At 43.6% G+C, this 18333-nt stretch overlaps 1 protein-coding gene across 1 annotated transcript; it reads left to right on the forward strand.

The window, feature by feature from the left end:
• Positions 1-2226: 2226 nt before the first annotated feature.
• On the forward strand, positions 2227-14721 carry syt16 (synaptotagmin XVI). Its single transcript, XM_078289491.1, has 5 exons — positions 2227-2244; positions 7501-7778; positions 12173-12634; positions 13321-13510; positions 14246-14721. The coding sequence occupies exons 2-5, from the start codon at positions 7503-7505 to the stop codon at positions 14557-14559; spliced, it is 1242 nt and encodes a 413-aa protein (XP_078145617.1). The 5' UTR covers positions 2227-2244; positions 7501-7502; the 3' UTR covers positions 14560-14721.
• The last annotated feature ends 3612 nt before the right edge of the window (positions 14722-18333 follow it).

An 18333-nucleotide genomic window follows, 5' to 3' on the forward strand; every position in this document is an offset into this window, starting at 1 on the left:
CCCCGGTGTTAATGTGTTTTTATAAATGAGAGAAACAGTTTGCAGGGGTGTTAGAGGGAGAGAGAGAGAGAGGGAGAGAGAGAGAGAGAGAGAGAGAGAGAGAGAGAGAGCAGAGTTTGATATGCCTCCTCCACCCGTTCTCATCTCAGCAATTACAGGCTCAGCAGATCTTAAGGGGGCAATAATTCAGATTTTTACTGCCCCGTATCACAAAATGACCTGCGGGGGGTTGACAGGGTTTTTGATCACTAACAGCGACTCTAATGACTTGGCAAAAAGATTTCTGGCTTTCAAAACTCACTTTCTGGCCTGTAGTCTCCCTGCATTCAAGTGATGTCGGGTCTTACTTTTCTCGGGCCTTTCCGGTAGTTTGCGTTCACGTGCTTTATGGTCGGAAAATTGGAGAAAAGATGGAGGCGAGTGTCTGCTGCACGTGTGGTTTCCTCAACTGTTTCCTCACACTGCGGCCTTATAGGCTAACGTTAGCAATCGAGCTAGCGATAGCCTAGCTAGCAGGAAATCTTGGGCTATTTCTGTGGATTATGAATGTAAATACCACAGGAAATTGAATGCCGTAGCACTGTAGTTATCAAGGAATATCCATGTCTTTTAAATTTGTACTTGTGGTTCATTTTCGGCTTTATTGTATGAAATTTCTTACCGTTCACGTACGACTCTGCGCTCTGTTCAGCCATGTTGGAAAGAGAGATGACGTCACAACTCGAACAATTCATGCTGCAGCTACAATCCTGATTTCTCCGACTTGATCATCCGACATAATAAGGTGTTCGTGTGGCTCTTCCTGGTCAGAAACTCGTTCAGACGGTAAATCCAGCATTACTTGAATGCAGGGTCTGTTTAGGAACAAACAAAAGCCCGAGTGAGCGAACTATGAAAGCTGAAAACACTCGTTCTCAAGCCAAAATAGCAAATGACAAAGCAGTTTTATTATTCCAGCATTCTGCATGGTGATATTTTACCTCTTCACTACGTTTCTGTTTGATGTCTGCTCTAAAAAACTAGCCAGGCTCCTCCTGTTGTGAAAATGTGGCTTTATTGTTTTCCTCAATTTTACAGACCAACGTACCTCAAGTGGATGGGGGGGGGGGGGGGGGGGGGTCTGTTCCAGAGACTTGTATAGGAGTAGATAAGTTCTATTTATGTTGTCACAATTCCTATTGATCCTATAGAGATCGATGATGTTCATTGATTACTTAATGCCCCTTTAAAAGCGGTTTTCTCACAATCATTCATTTTCCTGCCGTCTGGCTTTTCCCTTGTAGTTGTTGCAGATCTCCTCCTCCTCGTCTCCTCTCCTCATCTCCTTGTCTCCTATCCTCTCTCCTCCTCACCTCTCCTTGTTTCCTCTCCTCTCCTCTCTCCTCCTTGTTTCCTCTCCTCTCCTCGTCTCCTCTCACCTCTCCTCATCTCCTTGTCTCCTCTCCTCTCTCCTCCTCACCTCTCCTTGTTTCCTCTCCTCTCCTCGTCTCCTCTCCTCATCTCCTTGTCTCCTCTCCTCTCCTCCTCACCTCTCCTTGTTTCCTCTCCTCTCCCCTCCTTGTTTCCTCTCCTCTCCTCGTCTCCTCTCCCCTCTCCTCATCTCCTTGTCTCCTCTCCTCTCTCCTCCTCACCTCTCCTTGTTTCCTCTCCTCTCCCCTCCTTGTTTCCTCTCCTCTCCTCGTCTCCTCTCCCCTCTCCTCATCTCCTTGTCTCCTCTTCTCTCTCCTCCTCACCTCTCCTTGTTTCCTCTCCTCTCCCCTCCTTGTTTCCTTTCCTCTCCTCGTCTCCTCTCCCCTCTCCTCATCTCCTTGTCTCCTCTCCTCTCTCCTCCTCACCTCTCCTTGTTTCCTCTCCTCTCTCTTCCTCGTTCCTCTCCTCTCCTCTCACTTGTTGCCCTTTCACAGTTTTGCTCCTGCACTCTCCCAGCCTTTTCCTCTTTGTCAACTCCTATATTTCCCTCTGTGTGTGTGTGTGTGTGTGTGTGTGTGTGTGTGTGATCTCTCCCTCCAGTGAACAGCTACGGCGACGACGACGACGACGCCTCCAGCTCCTCCGACAGCGAAGACGAGATCCTGAAGCAGTTTGAGATCTCCGTGTCGCGCTCGCAGAGTTTCCGATCCGCCGCGGCGAACGGCACCGAGCCGCCGTCCCGCGCGAGCCAGCCGGCGCCGGGCCGACGCCACAGGTTCACCCGCCTGCTGTCGGACCAGGAGGAGGGCAGCACCGAGCCATCGGACTGTGAAGGTGGTGTGTTGTGACAAAATCTGTATCCCCAACGTGATAAAAAGTCACGAAATGAGCACGAACTCTGAAACGCAGATTTACGTGCTATGGACACGAATTATGTGAAAATTACATTCCTCCACGACAAAGTGAATTCTGTGACAAAAACACAAATTAGACACGACATTTTCAGCTAACGGTTGGCTAACAGTTAAGTTTAGGCAACTAAAACAACTTGGTTAAGGTTAGGTTTAGGTAAAATTAAAATTTGACTCATAAAGTTCCTTCGTACAAACTGGGAATTGAACTCCGGTCTCCGACATCTAAGTCAAACTCCTCCACCCATCCGGCACCCGACCACAACACCCTGTCTGTCCACTGAGCTGCTTCACTCTGACTTACTGCCTGTTTATAGTCGTGTCTCCTTCATGGAACTGTTTTGTACGGAGCCCGGGAGTGGCCATCGGGAGAAAAATTATTTATGTCGTGGCCACAATTTACTGTAACGTGCGCACGATATGCAATTCGAGCTCTCGTTTTCTTTTTTCGTGTGCACGAGATACAATTCGTTTCCTCAATTTCCTCTTTATGTGCGCACGAATTGCCAAAACGTGCCCTCGAAATAGTGATATCGTGCTCTGGATATATAATACATGCGCTCTTCACGAGCTTATAAAGAGTCAGTGCACATATTGGTGATTAAGTTTAAATGTGGCACTGTCCTGGGTGTGTTGCAGCACCTGATTGTGTTTACACGGCCTGAAGGTTAAGTGGCTAAATATGTTGCAATATTTGGGGGATATGCTTATTCAGTGTAAACAGACAATGGATATTAGCATACCAAATCCTTACTAGGCCTATCTGCAATACCTAAAAGGTACCTTTTAAGTTTAAGTTAACGAAATCGAGGGAACAAATTGTATCTCGTGTGCACAAATTAAATAAAACGTGCGCACGTTACAGTAAATCGTGGACTCTATATAACTTTTTTTTCTCTCCAAATGGCACACACACATGCAGAGGGAGCACAGGATTCCACAGGGAAAATTAGGGAATTAGGGAAAATCACACTTTTGCGCACACACACACACACACACACACACACACTCTCACACAGTCCACAATCTACTTTATATAACCCAAACATCGAATGCGTTCAGTCAGGTAACCACACTCATAAACACAAACTCCACTGAGCAGAGAACCAGTGAGATCTTCTGCTAATCCAACATGTAATCGAGCCAAAAGGCCAAAAATAACCTTTTTACCGCAGATTAGAGGCGGTAAACAGCTCAGGCAGGCTGAGCTTGATTGGACCTCCGCAGCTGGATCAGTGTGAACAGACAGCAGCAGTCTGGCTCTTTAGATTAATTAGGACACTTGTTTGTTCTCTGGTGGTTTCTGGTGTCTTAAGAACGGCCTGAGGAGGATCAGAGAGCACAACAGGCCGAGTGTCACGTACACTCGAAGCTTTATTTTTTATTTTACCGTGAGGCAGAGACGTGCGCTTCAACAATCAAATGTTTTTTTTGCAGAGTGCTGAGCCAAAAAGCATCGAGTCCGATACGACTACTCAAAAAAGAGTGAGGTAGCACTTTCAAAACTGTTTAAAAAAATAACTGGATGCAGAAACTGTGAGTGTTGTGTCCAGTCATTTTTGACCAATTTTGGATTAATTTTTTATTTTACATATCAGCCCAATGGATTTTTAGAGCAGAAAAGACTACTACTACTACTAATCACTATTTTCATCCATCCATCCATCCATCCATTTTCTATACCCGCTTATTCCTATACCGCTATTTTAGTTTCCACAATTATTAATCATTCATTACAGTGGCAGAGTGTTGCACAGGCCTGCTAAATAGAAACAGCGTGACACCAGAGATTACAGAAACAAAGGCACAAACCATATGCTAGTATATTTATCTTTGATGTTATGTTTGAGGAGTCTGTATTTAGGTCAGACATTTCAATTAAAATGATAAGTGGTGGCAACTGCTTTATTAAAGCAATACAGACTTACAGGCAATTGGTTATGGTGCAATATTGTCTTTGTATTATTGAATGTCTGTGATAATATTGCGCAATAACCCACACAATGACACTTTACAATGGTGTTTTTTCCTGTGCACTGATCAGTTTATTAACCTTTGAATACTGTGTCAGTGCTTAGAGAAAGTTTCACTAATACATAATGTATTCACAAGGGTGTGAAAACACAATGTTCAAATTATACAAACTTAATTGTTCTTACATTGTGTGGTTAAACCCTTGTAAGTACATCATGTATTTTCATTAAGTAGCCTATGAATTTATTATGGTGACTACTTTTCCACGGGGTAAAGCTACAATACACAACTTTTTGCCTTGAGTCAGGAAGTGTACTGTTAGTCCCTCCCTCCTCTCCTTGCAGTTGGTCAAGTTCCCGCCCCCAACACCTGTCAATCATCTTGATGAGTTGTCTAGTCTGAGCACTTTTGCCAAATTGGTGATTTTGTTGCTACATTTGGCAACTTTTCAGACAACTTTATTTCTCAAAATGCATTTGGGCGCTTTGCTTAATTGTGATGTCCAATGTGTTTGTTATTATCAGATCTTTTTTTATTATTTATTTATTTTTTTGCTTTGTGTAGTTTCACTCTGCCTCTTTTTTGTAATGTGTGGAATGCTGTTTGTCATTTTATTTCGGCTTTTATAAAATCCATCCATCTACTCAGGGACGGCAGATGAAAATTAGCCGTATGGCTAAATCTGGCACATTTATTTATTTATTAATGTCCATTTTCCCTGTTAAAATAAACCAAATAAATTAATAAATAAAAGTGACTAGCAACAAATCTTGCTACTTTTTCAGACCATCGGGAAAATTTTTAAGTTTTTACTCCCTGAGCCGTTTGGCGACAAATTGATTCGACTGATGCCAGTTCATGTATATTTGAGCTTCTTGTCTAAAGAGGTTTGATCACAGCTTCCCATACACAGCCGAGCCTCTCATTCCAGTAAAAGTCATATGGAGAGCAGGATTGGTAGCAAATATAATCATATGTAACCAATCTGCGATAAAAAAATCAACTCTAATGTTCACCGTGTTTCTGAACGTTTAGCTTTGCTGTTCTTTCTTTTCTTCCTTCTTTCCTCCATTGTTGTTGTTGCTGTGACTTCCTGCTCTGTGGCCGCTAGCCTCACCTTGACACACAGCCAGCTCACCACTGGCCCCGCCCACAAGACACACACAACACAGAGTTACAGACACAGACTGATGATGGACAATATACTGTATTTATTTATTATTTTAATGTGGAAAAAGTTGCATATTGCAAGTTCCGCAAGGGTCGATTCTCGGACCTCTGTTATTTAATCTTTACATACTCCCATTAGCTGAAATTATTCAAAATTGTAAGGTTTCGTATCACATGTACGCAGATGACACACAAATATATATAGCTGTGTCACCAAACGAATACAGTTCAATAGACTCCCTGGGACAGTGCATTAAACAAATTAGTAGCTGGATGTTCCAAAATGTTCTCCAGTTAAATGAGGACAAAACTGTCATTGTTTTTGGGGCCAAAGAAGAAAGACTTAAAGTCGGTGCTCACCTTAATAGTCTGTCCTTGAAGAGTAAAAATCAAGCTAGAAACCTCTGTGTTATCCTGGATTCAGACCTAAATTTCAGTAGTCACATTAAATCAATAACAAAATCAGCCTTCTGTCACCTTAAAAATATCGTAAGCTTCCATGCTGCTCACATGTGGAACAAATTGCCAGTAGAGCTAAGACTTGAGACAATGCTGACTACTTTCAAATCCAAGCTAAAGACCTACCTGTTTACCATTGCTTTTAATTAATTTTCCTTTAAATCAAATTTATTTGTTGGTTTGTTTTTTTTAAATTCTGTGTGCTTTTGATTGTTTGTTTTATTGTTTTTATTGTCTTTACTCTGTGTGCTTTTGTCTGTTTGCTTTTAATGTTTTTATTCTATGTGCTTTTGCTTGCTTGCTTTTATTGTTTTTATCATTTGTTTCTTGTGCTTTTGCCTGTGTATCTGTAAAGCACTTTGGGTATGAAATGTGCTATAAAAATAAATTTGCCTTGCCTTGCCTTTAATATACAGCTTAATACACTGGAGTAATGTCAATGTAAAGTACAGTGTTAACCAACCCACTGCCTGTCTCATTATTCCTTAATGAGACAGCCCCCCCCCCCCCCCCCCCCCCTCCCTTTAGGTGAGTTGGATCAGTCAGTGATTGGTTGACATTGTCAGGTTGATCACTATGTTTTGGTGACCCAGCTGTTATTTAGTTTCCCCGCTGAGGATTGGCTGTCATTAACCAACATGTGAGCGGCGTTGTGACATAACTTCCAATTGAAGTAGGGAACACACACACACACACACACACTGATGACTCACCTCAGCCTGTTGCCATGGTGAGCACTCTATGTAGCCATTGATATAACAGTGACTGGTCTTAATGACGGTGAATTGGAGTTAATTGCTATTGATCTGTCTGAAGTACGGCCTGTACTGAGTGTTTCTGTCTCAGGAAAAGGCCAAGGTTTGACAAATGACACAATATCACCTCTGTTACAAAAGGAGCTAAACTAAACGACTTCTTCTTTTGAAGACGTCCCGGCCTAAATTAGACAGTATAGAGCGGAGATAAGCAGGAGAGATGAGATGTCACTTCACATTTAGCCAGGTCGACTTCGACGTATCCGACTGTCAACAGACTGTAAAATGGTGAGAATGAACTTTGTCACGCTAACAGGCGTCAAGAGAGGCGGCTTCTGGTGTTTCCACAGGCAGCTGGACGGCCTGCGTGGTTTCACCTGTTCGTCTGTGAAAAGGTTAGTGAACGGTTAAGTTTAGGCAAGTAAAACAACTTTGGTTAAAGTTAGGGTTAAAGCTGCAGTTAGGTTTAGGCAAGTAAAACAGTTTGGTTAAGGTTAGGGAAAGGCTTTGGTCATGGTTAAATAAGAAAAGCTTCAGTTTTTTCACTCAGTGGAAATCTTCGTGGAATGAGTTGGGAATCGAACCCGGGTCGTCGGAGTTGAAAGTAAATGTCTCCGCCGCCCCCCCGCGCCCCCCGCCCCCCCGACCTCCACAGCCTTACTCTCCACTGCGCTATTTCTGTTTGTAGTCGTGTCTCCTTCATGTAATCCTTTCATGGCGGGAAAATTAATTTCTCTCACTTTTCGTTTCTCAAGACATCGTGCTCATTTCATGAAATTTCCCTCCCTGTTTCCCCCCCCCCCTTCCCCCTCCTCCCACAGACATGGACGCCCAGACCAAACAGGAGGGCTTCCAGGACCCTCTGTCCTACGGGGCTGAGGAGAAAGAGAAGGCCTCGACCGCTGCGCTGGAGACGCCCGTCGACCCCGAGGGCCCCGAGGGCCCGCAGGGGGACGGGTCGCCGGGCCCCGGGGCCAGTCCCACCCCCAGCCTGAGCCTGCAGGCCGCAGAAGGCAGCGTGGACATGGAGACGGCCGTGGACCAGCAGGGCTACGACAACAACGAGCCCACAGACAGCTCCTCCACCTGGAGCCCCGAGGTACTGCGGCATGAAAATCCAGGCAAACCAGGTTTATGATATTTTAAAGCTGCAGTAGGTAACTTGGTAGCATTTACACAGATTACAGGGTAATTACATAGACATTATCAGAACTGGTCATTTCATAACATGTCAGAATCCTCTGCTATTCTCATTGCAAAGTGAAGTGTGTGGAAACCCACCCGACCAATGAGGGGAAGTCTGAGGCAGGAGGCGGGACTCTGGCCTGTCAATCACTCCTCCTGTCACTCACCATCGTTCCTTGTCTTGGTTTGAATTTGCGGACATTTGGTCTCTTTCCTCCCGAACTCACCAGGAAAAAGCTCCCGCACACTGTCCGCTTCACTTACAGTTAAACTGATTTTATTAGGAACATTGTTTCGGTACAAAGTGTTTGTCGCTGTTCTGAAACGTTGTTCTTAATAATATCGATTTAATTAAAAGTGAATTGGACAGTGTGCAGGAGTTTTTTCCTTTCAAATGCAGAATTTAAATCCTTTTCTAACGAACCTGCCTTGGGAACATTCAGGTGTGCAAAAGTTTTAATGTTTGTGTTTTCATGATTTTACATTTTTGCAATTTAGCTGAGTCAGTCCCTCCAGGATTTTGAGATTTCAGATTAATTCAACCAATCTCCGTAATATTTGCGAGAATATTACCGCAGTTTTTCTTCATCATCCAATCAACAGAGTGGTTTTTCTTTCACATTAAACAATACATCAACAAACAATGTCTGCCTTGGTTATGCTACAGCCAAAGAGTGTTTGAGAGGGAGAAGATGATTCAGTTGAGTTGGAGTTTAATATGCAAGTTGTATTCAGCGGAGAGACTTGTGTGGGAGGAGATAAGGTAAAGGTCACAGATTTCTTGATGGGGTCAGTGAGTTGACCCCAGCCCGGCTGCTTCCCATCATGCTTCGCTGGGTATCATAATTGACCCAGCTGGAGAGTGTGATGTGAGAGGATTATCACTTTGCTCTGCCATATTATCCTTTCAGGTTCATATTGGATGAAGCAAATCAAACATGGCTTATTGAGGCCTCCGGGTTTTGTATAAATAGTTGATATTTCCTTCGCCGCGCTGCGTTGTCTAACAAACAGAAGCTCATGAATAATAATCAGCTGTCTGGGAGGGGAACAGGAAAACTGTGTGTGTGTGTGTTGTGTGTGTGTGTAAATGTGTGTGTGGGTGAGAGAATGTTGTTGATGGTTAAGCAGGATGCAGTCAGTGTGTCAGTTTGTGTGTTTGAGTTTTCGTGTCTTGGTGTGAGTGTTTTGTGTGTGCATGCGTATATGTGTATGTCTGTGTGAATGTGTGTGTTTCTGTGTGTCTTTTTTTGTCTGTGTGTGTGTGTGTGTGTGTGTGTGTGCATGTGACAGAGAGAGAATGTAGAATGTAACAACCTCTCAGTCACCAAATCACACTTTGAAATTGGGAGCAATCTGTGCAGTAAATACCTCCCACTCACTTTCATACACACACACACACACACACACACACACACACACACACACACACACATCCGTGGAAACACAGGGAGATATTGACATCTTGAAACACTTGATAAATAGCAAATGAGGCTGGAGCGCTGGAATGGTAAAAGACACGGCAGAGGCACGTATTTATGCAGTTATATAATACTACTACACCGCTAATGCTACAGCTACAGCTAGTACTGGTGCTAATAATACTATTACCACGATTATGAATACTACTACTGCTACAACTACTGCAAATACTAATACTGATGTTATTGCAAATGCTAAGCTAACACTCATACTAATGCAAATGCTACTACTGCTACTACTAGTAATGCTACTACAACAGTACTTATACTACTACCACTACTATGACTGCTACTACTACTATATTATACCACTACTAGTACTATTACTACAACCACAACTACTACTATTACTACCACCACTACTACTATTTCCACTACTACTACCACCACTACTGCTACTACAAGTAATACTACTACTTCTACCACTACCACTACTACTATTGCTACTACTACTAGGGCCTACTACTTCTACTACTACAAGTACAATCACCACTACTACTACTACTACCACCACTACCAGTACTACTACTATTACTAATACTGCTACTACTAGTACTACTACTACTACTACTACAACCACTACTACTACCAGTACTGCTACTACTACTACAATAACTACTACCACTACTACTACAACAAACACTATTGCTAGTAGTAATGCCGCTACTACTACTACTACCACTTCTACTACTACTACAACCACTACTACTATGAGTACTGCTACTACTACTACTATAACTACTACCACTACTACTAGCCTACTACAATTAATAGTACCACTACTACTACAACAAACACTATTGCTAGTAGTAATGCCGCTGCTACTACTACTACCACTTCTACTACTACTACTTCCACTATTACTACTACTGCTACTAATAATAACAGCTGAAGAAGAAGACGTAGTAGTAAATATCCCTGGCTCAGTGTGTATGTGCAGCCTGTGTCTGTTAATCAGGTGAAAAGCTCTGTCAGTGTATTCTTGACCTCCTGACCCGCGTGTTCAATAGACTGAGAGCCGCAGCACCGTCATTATCTTATCTCCTGCGCGGTTGCCATGTCAACGCCGACACTCGGCCCCGCTCTGTCAACACGGCGACACAATCGATGTCGTGTTTGCTGTACCGTATGAGAGGCTTCGGGGGGGGGTGGGGGGGGGGGGGAGGGATTTCTGCTCAGGTTCTGTCAACCTGGACATGTAAAAAAATATAGAAAAGGGGCTTCAGCTTAAGGAGATCTTCAGATTGCAACCGCAGGAGAACCCCGGAAGGTTCCATGAAGAACCCCTTCAGACGGGGTGGTTCTTCCAGGAACCTCTAGCATAACGGGGCTTTTTCAAGAACCTGCAACTTAGCATTTAATTTAGGTATTTAACTGACATGATGGACACACCTTGGTTGATTTAGGGATCAAACCTGCGACTCTCTAACTAATAAGTCAATCGTCAAGGAATGCTTTAGGGGTATTGTTTCTAGCGAGGAACCCTAAGGTACTTATTGGGTCCCTTCTGATCTTAGTAGATCTCCCAATGAACCTCTAGTTTCCATAGTGGAGGGCAAGTCTATTCATTCAGCCGATAAGATTATCGTTAGCGCGGCTCGCTCTGGGAACATATGGGCTGGAAGGAATCAATGTACCAACTGGCAGGGACTGTTTGTTTGCCTTTGCTCATCTGGGGCCTTTCTATTCACATCTCAGCCAACTGTTGAAGATATAAATAGACCGCGGCAAGGCCAGAGTGTGGGCAAAAGTAATTGTTAGAGAAGTACGCTTGTGACTGGAAGGTCATCAGTTGGAGTCCTTGGGATGATGTTAGAAGCGAGGCAGGAATGCTCTAATGCTCCACGACATCTACCGCTTAGGTGCCTTTGAGCAAGAACTTGTAGCCCAACGCCTTCTTTGTGTAGCTTTCCTGAATTCACTGTCACATGTACCAATAGCTCTTTCCTCATTCAAGAGCTTTCCTAATCAATGTCAGTAGCAGAGGCTTTACGCACATGGTACATAGAAACCAGGGTTGGGGACAATTCATGAATGAACGCATCAATTCCAATTCAGCTGAGGAATTGGAATTGGAATTTGTTCAATAAAATTCTGTGAATTCTGTTTTTTTTTTCTTACCTCATATCTGAACTGTCTTTTATTTGATTCATAATGTTTCATTTATAATGTTTAGCGAGTCAAGACAAACTCTTAATTTCATGGAATTTAATGGAATTCAATTTTGTTTGCTGTCATTCCAATTTAATTCACATTCTGTTTCCTTACATCTGGGAGACTTTCACATTCATATTCCAACTCCAGGGATTGAATTGGAACTCACCATGCTACTATTTTTTATGTTGTCCTTGCACTATGTGAAAAATACATAAATAAAACACCTATGAAGGGTGGAATGAACGCTTGAATGTGACATCGAGGACCAAATGTCTGCAGGTGTTTATTCCAATCAAACACTACAGCAAGTGATTTCACTGATTAGTTCCTTGTCTCTGGTTGAAGGCGTGCAAATCAGTGAAATCGGTTGCTGTAGTGTTTGATTGGAATCAAAACCTGCAGACTCTTGGGCCTCGATGGCACATTGAGAACCATTGCTCCAGAGGATAGTACTTAGTTTGGATTATTATGTCAATAGTTCTGTTGTTTCACTGGTTGTCACCTGGACTTTTTTTTTTTTTTTTTTCTTTTTTTCTTTTGAGATACTTCTATAAGTCCTTGGGATTTCTTTAGTCTCACCTGTACAATCTGAAATTCTTCTCCTCTTATTTCTGTTTTCTATCATTTTTACATAAATAAGCTTTACTTTCTATATGTTCTACCTTCTTAGCAAGAGCACCCGCCCCAAGAAGAAGTCCCGTCTCGACCGGTCAGCTCCTCCCCCCGACCCCCCATCTCCAAATGCGGTGACCTGGTCCTGTCCCTGGAGTACCGGCCCGACTCGGAGAAGCTCCTGGTGTCGGTGGTCGCGGCCAGAGACATCCCCGACAAGGCCCGCAGCGGGATGGACTCCTGGCAGGTGCACATGGTCCTGCTGCCCTCCAAGAAGCAACGCCACAAGACGTCGGTCCAGAAAGGCTCGCTGCCGCACTTCAACGAGACGTTCCGCTTCTCGCGCCTGGAGCCGTCCGACCTGCCGGTGTCGGCCGTCAGGTTTCGGCTGTACGCCCTCGGGGGCAGGATGTCCCGCGAGCGCATGATGGGGGAGAAGGTGCTGCGGCTGGGCGGGCTCGACCCGGACGGAGGCACGATGGAGACGACGCTGGTTCTGGAGCCGCGGAGTAACCTGAAGGTGAGAGAGCTTCTTCCAAAAACTAAAAGGAGAATAGACTGGCAGCGTTTATGAGAATGTTAAATGGCTCTTAAAGGTGCTGCGTGTCACATTATAACTTCAATACATCATTACCACTTTCATTTTGAGACATTAGTATAATTGCTGTAAATATACAAGAACATCGCTGAGAAGATTGGCAGCTTCTACACTGCATTTTTTATTGTGAGTCAGATTTGGTGGGAAATCTGCTGGATTGTTAAAATATTTTTCTGCTTTATGAACACATTCAAATATCAGTAGCTTGTTTCCTGAACTGGAGGTGGCATAAGAAAAATATATTTTCAAATATTGAAAAAAAGTGGTTGGAAATTATTCTTCCTCTTCCAGTAATCACAAATATATCCATTAATGTGATTTTACGTTTACGAGTTTTTGAAGGTGGAAAAATGAATATCCAGAGAATATCCAACATCCAGTATCAAGCTAACTTTACTCCACTCACCGCTAAATGGAACAAGTTCATGCCCCGTTCTCTGGGAGGCATTCTGGGAAATGTAGGAAATCACTAACTGAAGTAGAAGTAGACGAGGCAGGTTGAGGGAATGTTGTTACCTTAAAATGGTGCTGATGATCTGTAACAGTGGAAGAGGATCTGACGGGAGATTTTTCCTTTAACTCTCATGTATTTTCCTGTGTCTTCTCAGAGTGTGGACTCCCAGCTGAGCCTGTCCGCCGTGTCCCAGAGCGACAGCGCCTCCTCCACCCAGTCCCTGACCCACGGCGGCGTCCCGGAGCTGCTGGTGGGCCTTTCCTACAACGCCACCACAGGACGCATGTCAGTGGAGCTCATTAAGGGCAGCCACTTCCGCAACCTGGCCATCAACAGACCACCAGGTCCGCATTTTGCATCCATTACATATACATTTTTACGCATTTATGTATTTAGGTAAAGCTCTGTCTAGAGTGACTTATGGTACGTTCAGATTACGGCTACAAAAGCTACAAAACGGTTTGGCGTACCAAGCTACATTTTCGCCAAGTGAGCAGAAAAGTGTCGCCCAGGTCACAGCTTTGTTTTTGTCTTGTTTTTATTTTATTTGGCAAATAATCGTTCTTGTTAATTGAAATAATTCATCAAGTAAACACTATAATGTAAATATAACTACCCTTCGCTACCTTCCCTCTTCTCTGATTGGTTCGTGCTTCACCGCATCATCAGAGCGTGGAAAAAAGTTGAAGCAGCTGAACTTCAGTTTGTAGCTGCTGCATTTTACGCGCTGGAGTTTGTAGCTTTGAGTCGCCGACTCCCATTGAAAATGATTGACTTCTTGGTGCTTTGTAGCCCGTAATCTGAACGTATCAATACAAGAGCAACAGTCATACCCACATGTGCACACACACACACACACACACACACTCCCCATATATAAGTAAAGATCCTCCAATCCCCCCAACCCTCCAATCCAGAGTAATTTACAATCAGTGCAACAGTAAATACACTTAATTTAGATCGCCAACATGACAGGTAACCAATAGACTGCAAGGTTCACACTCACACACACCTGCAAGTGAAGAGCATCTTCTTGTTGACTGACACTGTATTTCCCTCCTCTCCTCTCCTGTACCCAGACACCTACGGCAGGCTGACGCTGCTGAACTCGGTGGGCCAGGAGATCTCGCGGTGCAAGACGTCGGTGCGGCGCGGCCAGCCCAACCCCGTCTACAAGGAGACCTTCGTCTTCCAGGTGGCGCTGTTCCAGCTGTCGGACGTCACGCTCATGGTGTCCATCTACAACCGCCGCAGCATGAAGCGCAAGGAGATGGTGGGCTGGGTCGCTCTGGGCCAGAACAGCAGCGGCGAGGAGGAGCAGCTCCACTGGCAGGACATGAAGGAGAGCCGAGGACAGCAGGTCTGCCGCTGGCACGTCCTCCTGGAGGCGTAGCGCCGCCTGCTGGCCAGCCCGGTCCACAGCCAACGCCTCTATTGTCTTTCTTTGTGTTTTTTGGGAGCGAACGTGCGGTTTATTCTTTATTCTGAAAGCCCTGATTTGAGCCTCGGCCGGTGGTTTCAGAGGCAGCGCACTCAACCACTTAACTATCTCTAAGCACAGTCTGCAGAAACCAGACAAACCTTGTTAACCATCACACCTGGCTGCTATGTTGGTGTGAACAGGAAGAACATATTCATCTACTTTTGGAGGCCAATGGATGTTCTAAAAAGTGTCTTTATTGGTCTATAAAGACAAGCGAGAAAGCCTTCATCAGGTGAAGCTGACACTGAATTTTCTGACTGGTCTACTAAGGTAGTCATTTTGGAAATGTTTTTTCTGTCCCAATAATGATGGTTTTGCAGAGCATCCATCAGCCTCCAACAGGAGCTGAATTTGTTCTTCCTTTCTAGCTTTTTTCCAGTTCGTGCACCTTGGTTGTAAGACGAGCTCGCAGCGGTTTGGTTTTTCTTGTGTTAGTGTTAGTGAACGTAAATGCGAATTGGAGATGTGTGTGACATGCGCTTGTTATTTTTAAATCCTGCTGTTCTTTGGCTAGCTGGCTAATCAATGGAGACGCAAACCAAACCAAACCAAACCGTACCGTACCGTACCACACGGCAAGTCCCAGCTGGGATGAACTGAACTCATGGAGACTGGCGGATTTAGGATGTTTGTTACATCGGTGTGTCGTAAAACAAAGGGCTGGGGAATGGTGGATTTTGTATGTTGATATTTACTCCCTGGTCAAGTAATATGACATTAGGACAGGCTTTTTTTCCCCACATCCTTTCACAAATCGAGTAAATCTGTATGTCTCATCATGAGGGGCGATCACAGTGCAATCCTATGACAGAAAGCGACATCTTCTCCTACACAAACGCACCAGTTTACACTCTTTATCAGCAGCGAAAGGCACAATACAGCAAAAGAACAATAGAAAGTGCTTGTATTCTGTGGATATGCATATTGCAAGACCAGCTGTTATACTGTAATTTGATAAATAACAGCAAGGGGTTACTACACCCGGTCGGTATCTTAATACAGTAGGCAAGTTGTTTATTTCTGTGTGAGCTCTAGTGTGAAGATGACAGATACCGGTTTGTGCATAATGGATTCTAATGATTATCCAGGGATGATGTGTGTGTCAGCCGTTTATTTCAATTAGGACTCTACTTCAGTCCATGTCAGTATGTATTATGGTGAACTAAATATCAATCATTCCATTTATTCACATTTCTTTTCCAATTTACAGAACTGTACACCTCTGTTGCAGTTTAATGAGGCTTGTTGATATCAGAATCACTAGAGGTTTTGTGACATTTTGGCTGAAAATGACTATTATATATCATTTGTTGAGCTCTATCTGATGGTCAAAAGAACAAATTTGTAATCGTGAACAAAATAAAAACAGAGGGGAAAATTCAGAAGACGCAAGTGAAAAACTAGATTAAATTTGGTGCGAAAAGGCCGTAACAGCTTTTTATAGAATATACATTTTCTGAATCTTAATCTCTGTATGAATATATGAAGCATGAATGTATGAATGCCTCCTATATTATGTTTTGAATAAGGAAATGCAGTCATTTAAAGTTTTGTATTTGCTCTGCTATAAAAAAAAAAAACTTATGAGAAAACAACAAAAAAAAGCAACAAGAATTTGTCTGTGACATTGTTGCAGATTCATGTACGTTGTTGTACATGTTGTCGATTTAATTGACTCTGATTGATTTTATTGATTCTGATATCAGCAAGACTCATTCCAAATCCAGTTCCTGTAACTTCAGCTAAGCATGATGGACTTGTCTGCGCTCTTTGCCATAACTTTGCGTTTTGGGGTCGTTTCCTGAAGTCAGAGCAAATCAAGAGTCCAGTATCAATTTAATATCTTAAAGAAAACTAAATATCTAGGACTTTTCAATGCAATATGGTTTCAATAGGATAAAAACTTGGTAAGAGCATCATGAGTTTGATTTCTATAATCAGTCTCAACTCAATAAATTCAATCATTCCATACAAATTCAGAAAACAGAATTTAAATTCAGTCGTCTGCTGGAACAAATTTCATCACTTTCAATCTAAGTCATTTACACAAACACAAGATCTCAAGTCAAGACTTTAGAAACCTTTTCAAGTCATCAAAGTACAAGTCAGAGTCAAGTCCCAAGTCACCAGAACCCAAGTCAAGTCAAGTCTCAAGTCTTCTCTTCATGCATCAAGTCGAGTCTCAGGCAGTTAAAATCGACTCGACTCCCCACCTTTGCCACAGAGTGATCATCTGAGGGAGAAAAGCTAGGAAAATAAACACAAGAGCGAAGGAGAGGCACAAGAGAAATAGAGGACTTCTTTTTTTTCGATGAGAGCAAATTAAGAGTGAGTAAGCTGCCTCATTCATATTCAACGCTCATTCATATTCTACACCTCATTGATTGCCTGACGCACTGTATTGACATGTGCTACTACAGGCAGGAAGACAAGCAGCTGGAGACTCTTAACCCCGTTTCGATGAGAGCATCTGCCCCTCTGACTGACTGGCTCATTGAGAGGGAATGATGCATTTGGCCCCTTTTCACCGACTCGACTGTGTGTCTCCTTCCCAGGGCAAAGCTCATTTCAACACCCATCAACGCTGAGCTGAAAAGAGGCTTTAAATATCTCGCTGCAGCTCTTAATAACATGCGATGAATTACCCTGGAAGTGTGTGTGTGTGTGTTTTTTTTTCACACACGCTCTATCTCTGGTAATTGGTAGTTACAGGAGTTGAACCGTACAGCGCGGCGATGGTGATGTCAGCGCTAATGCTCATCCCCGAGCCTGTCTGAGCGTCACGGAGTCACATGGCAGCAGTCGGCACCGGGGGGCGATTATATTTGTTTGTGTAGCTAGTTACCGCTAGTTACGGCTCCGAAACCCTCCGGGGCTTCACACGGAGGAGAGAGGTGTGTGCACTCGTTCACGCCGAGCATGTCTGGAGCGTTTAGTGAGAACAACGCCTCCTTGGTTCTCTTCCAGGTGTTTGTTGGGAGCGAGAACGTAATCTGAAACAACTATGGGAAGGAAGCTCAAGACGCGAGGGGGTTTATGGGTAGAAGGAGGCGGATGCTGACATCGGATAGCCAGCAGTTCCTCCTGAACTGAGAGAAAAATTGCAGTCTGGACTAAAGGCTCATATTCATATTCAGCTATTTGTTCATGTGTCCTACCATGAAGAGAGGACAGAAGGTAAATTACCAGGTATACCAGAGAAGGTGAATTACATCAGAGAAGGTAGATGATGGGGGCATCCTGGTGGCTTAGTTGTCTATAACCTCAATATCCTGGGTTTGAATCCGGCCCAGGACCTTTGTTGCATGTCATCCCTCTCTCTCGCCTAATCTTTCCTGTCTATCTCTACTGTAAAAACGATCATAATAAAAGCAAAAGACCCCAAAAGTAACCTTTAAGAAACAAAAGGTTGATTATGGCAAAGAGCGCAGATGAGTCCTTAGCTAAAGTTACAGGGACTGGAATCAGATTTGTTTTGACTATCTCTCTTTAAAATGAAGGATTTCTCAGTGTAAATGAACACTTTGAGCACCTGTGTACAAATACAAGATACTCTACTGTTTATTGTTCTAGGGAAAAATTACAATGAACACACAAATGTCCCATGTCAACTGTGAGAGCCCATGGGGAAGGAAACCCTCAACCCTCAGCAGACATGATTAGAGAACTAGTTGGTTATCGCTG

Source organism: Centroberyx gerrardi, chromosome 17, assembly GCF_048128805.1.
Source record: "Centroberyx gerrardi isolate f3 chromosome 17, fCenGer3.hap1.cur.20231027, whole genome shotgun sequence".
Taxonomy (NCBI): Eukaryota; Metazoa; Chordata; class Actinopteri; order Beryciformes; family Berycidae; genus Centroberyx; species Centroberyx gerrardi.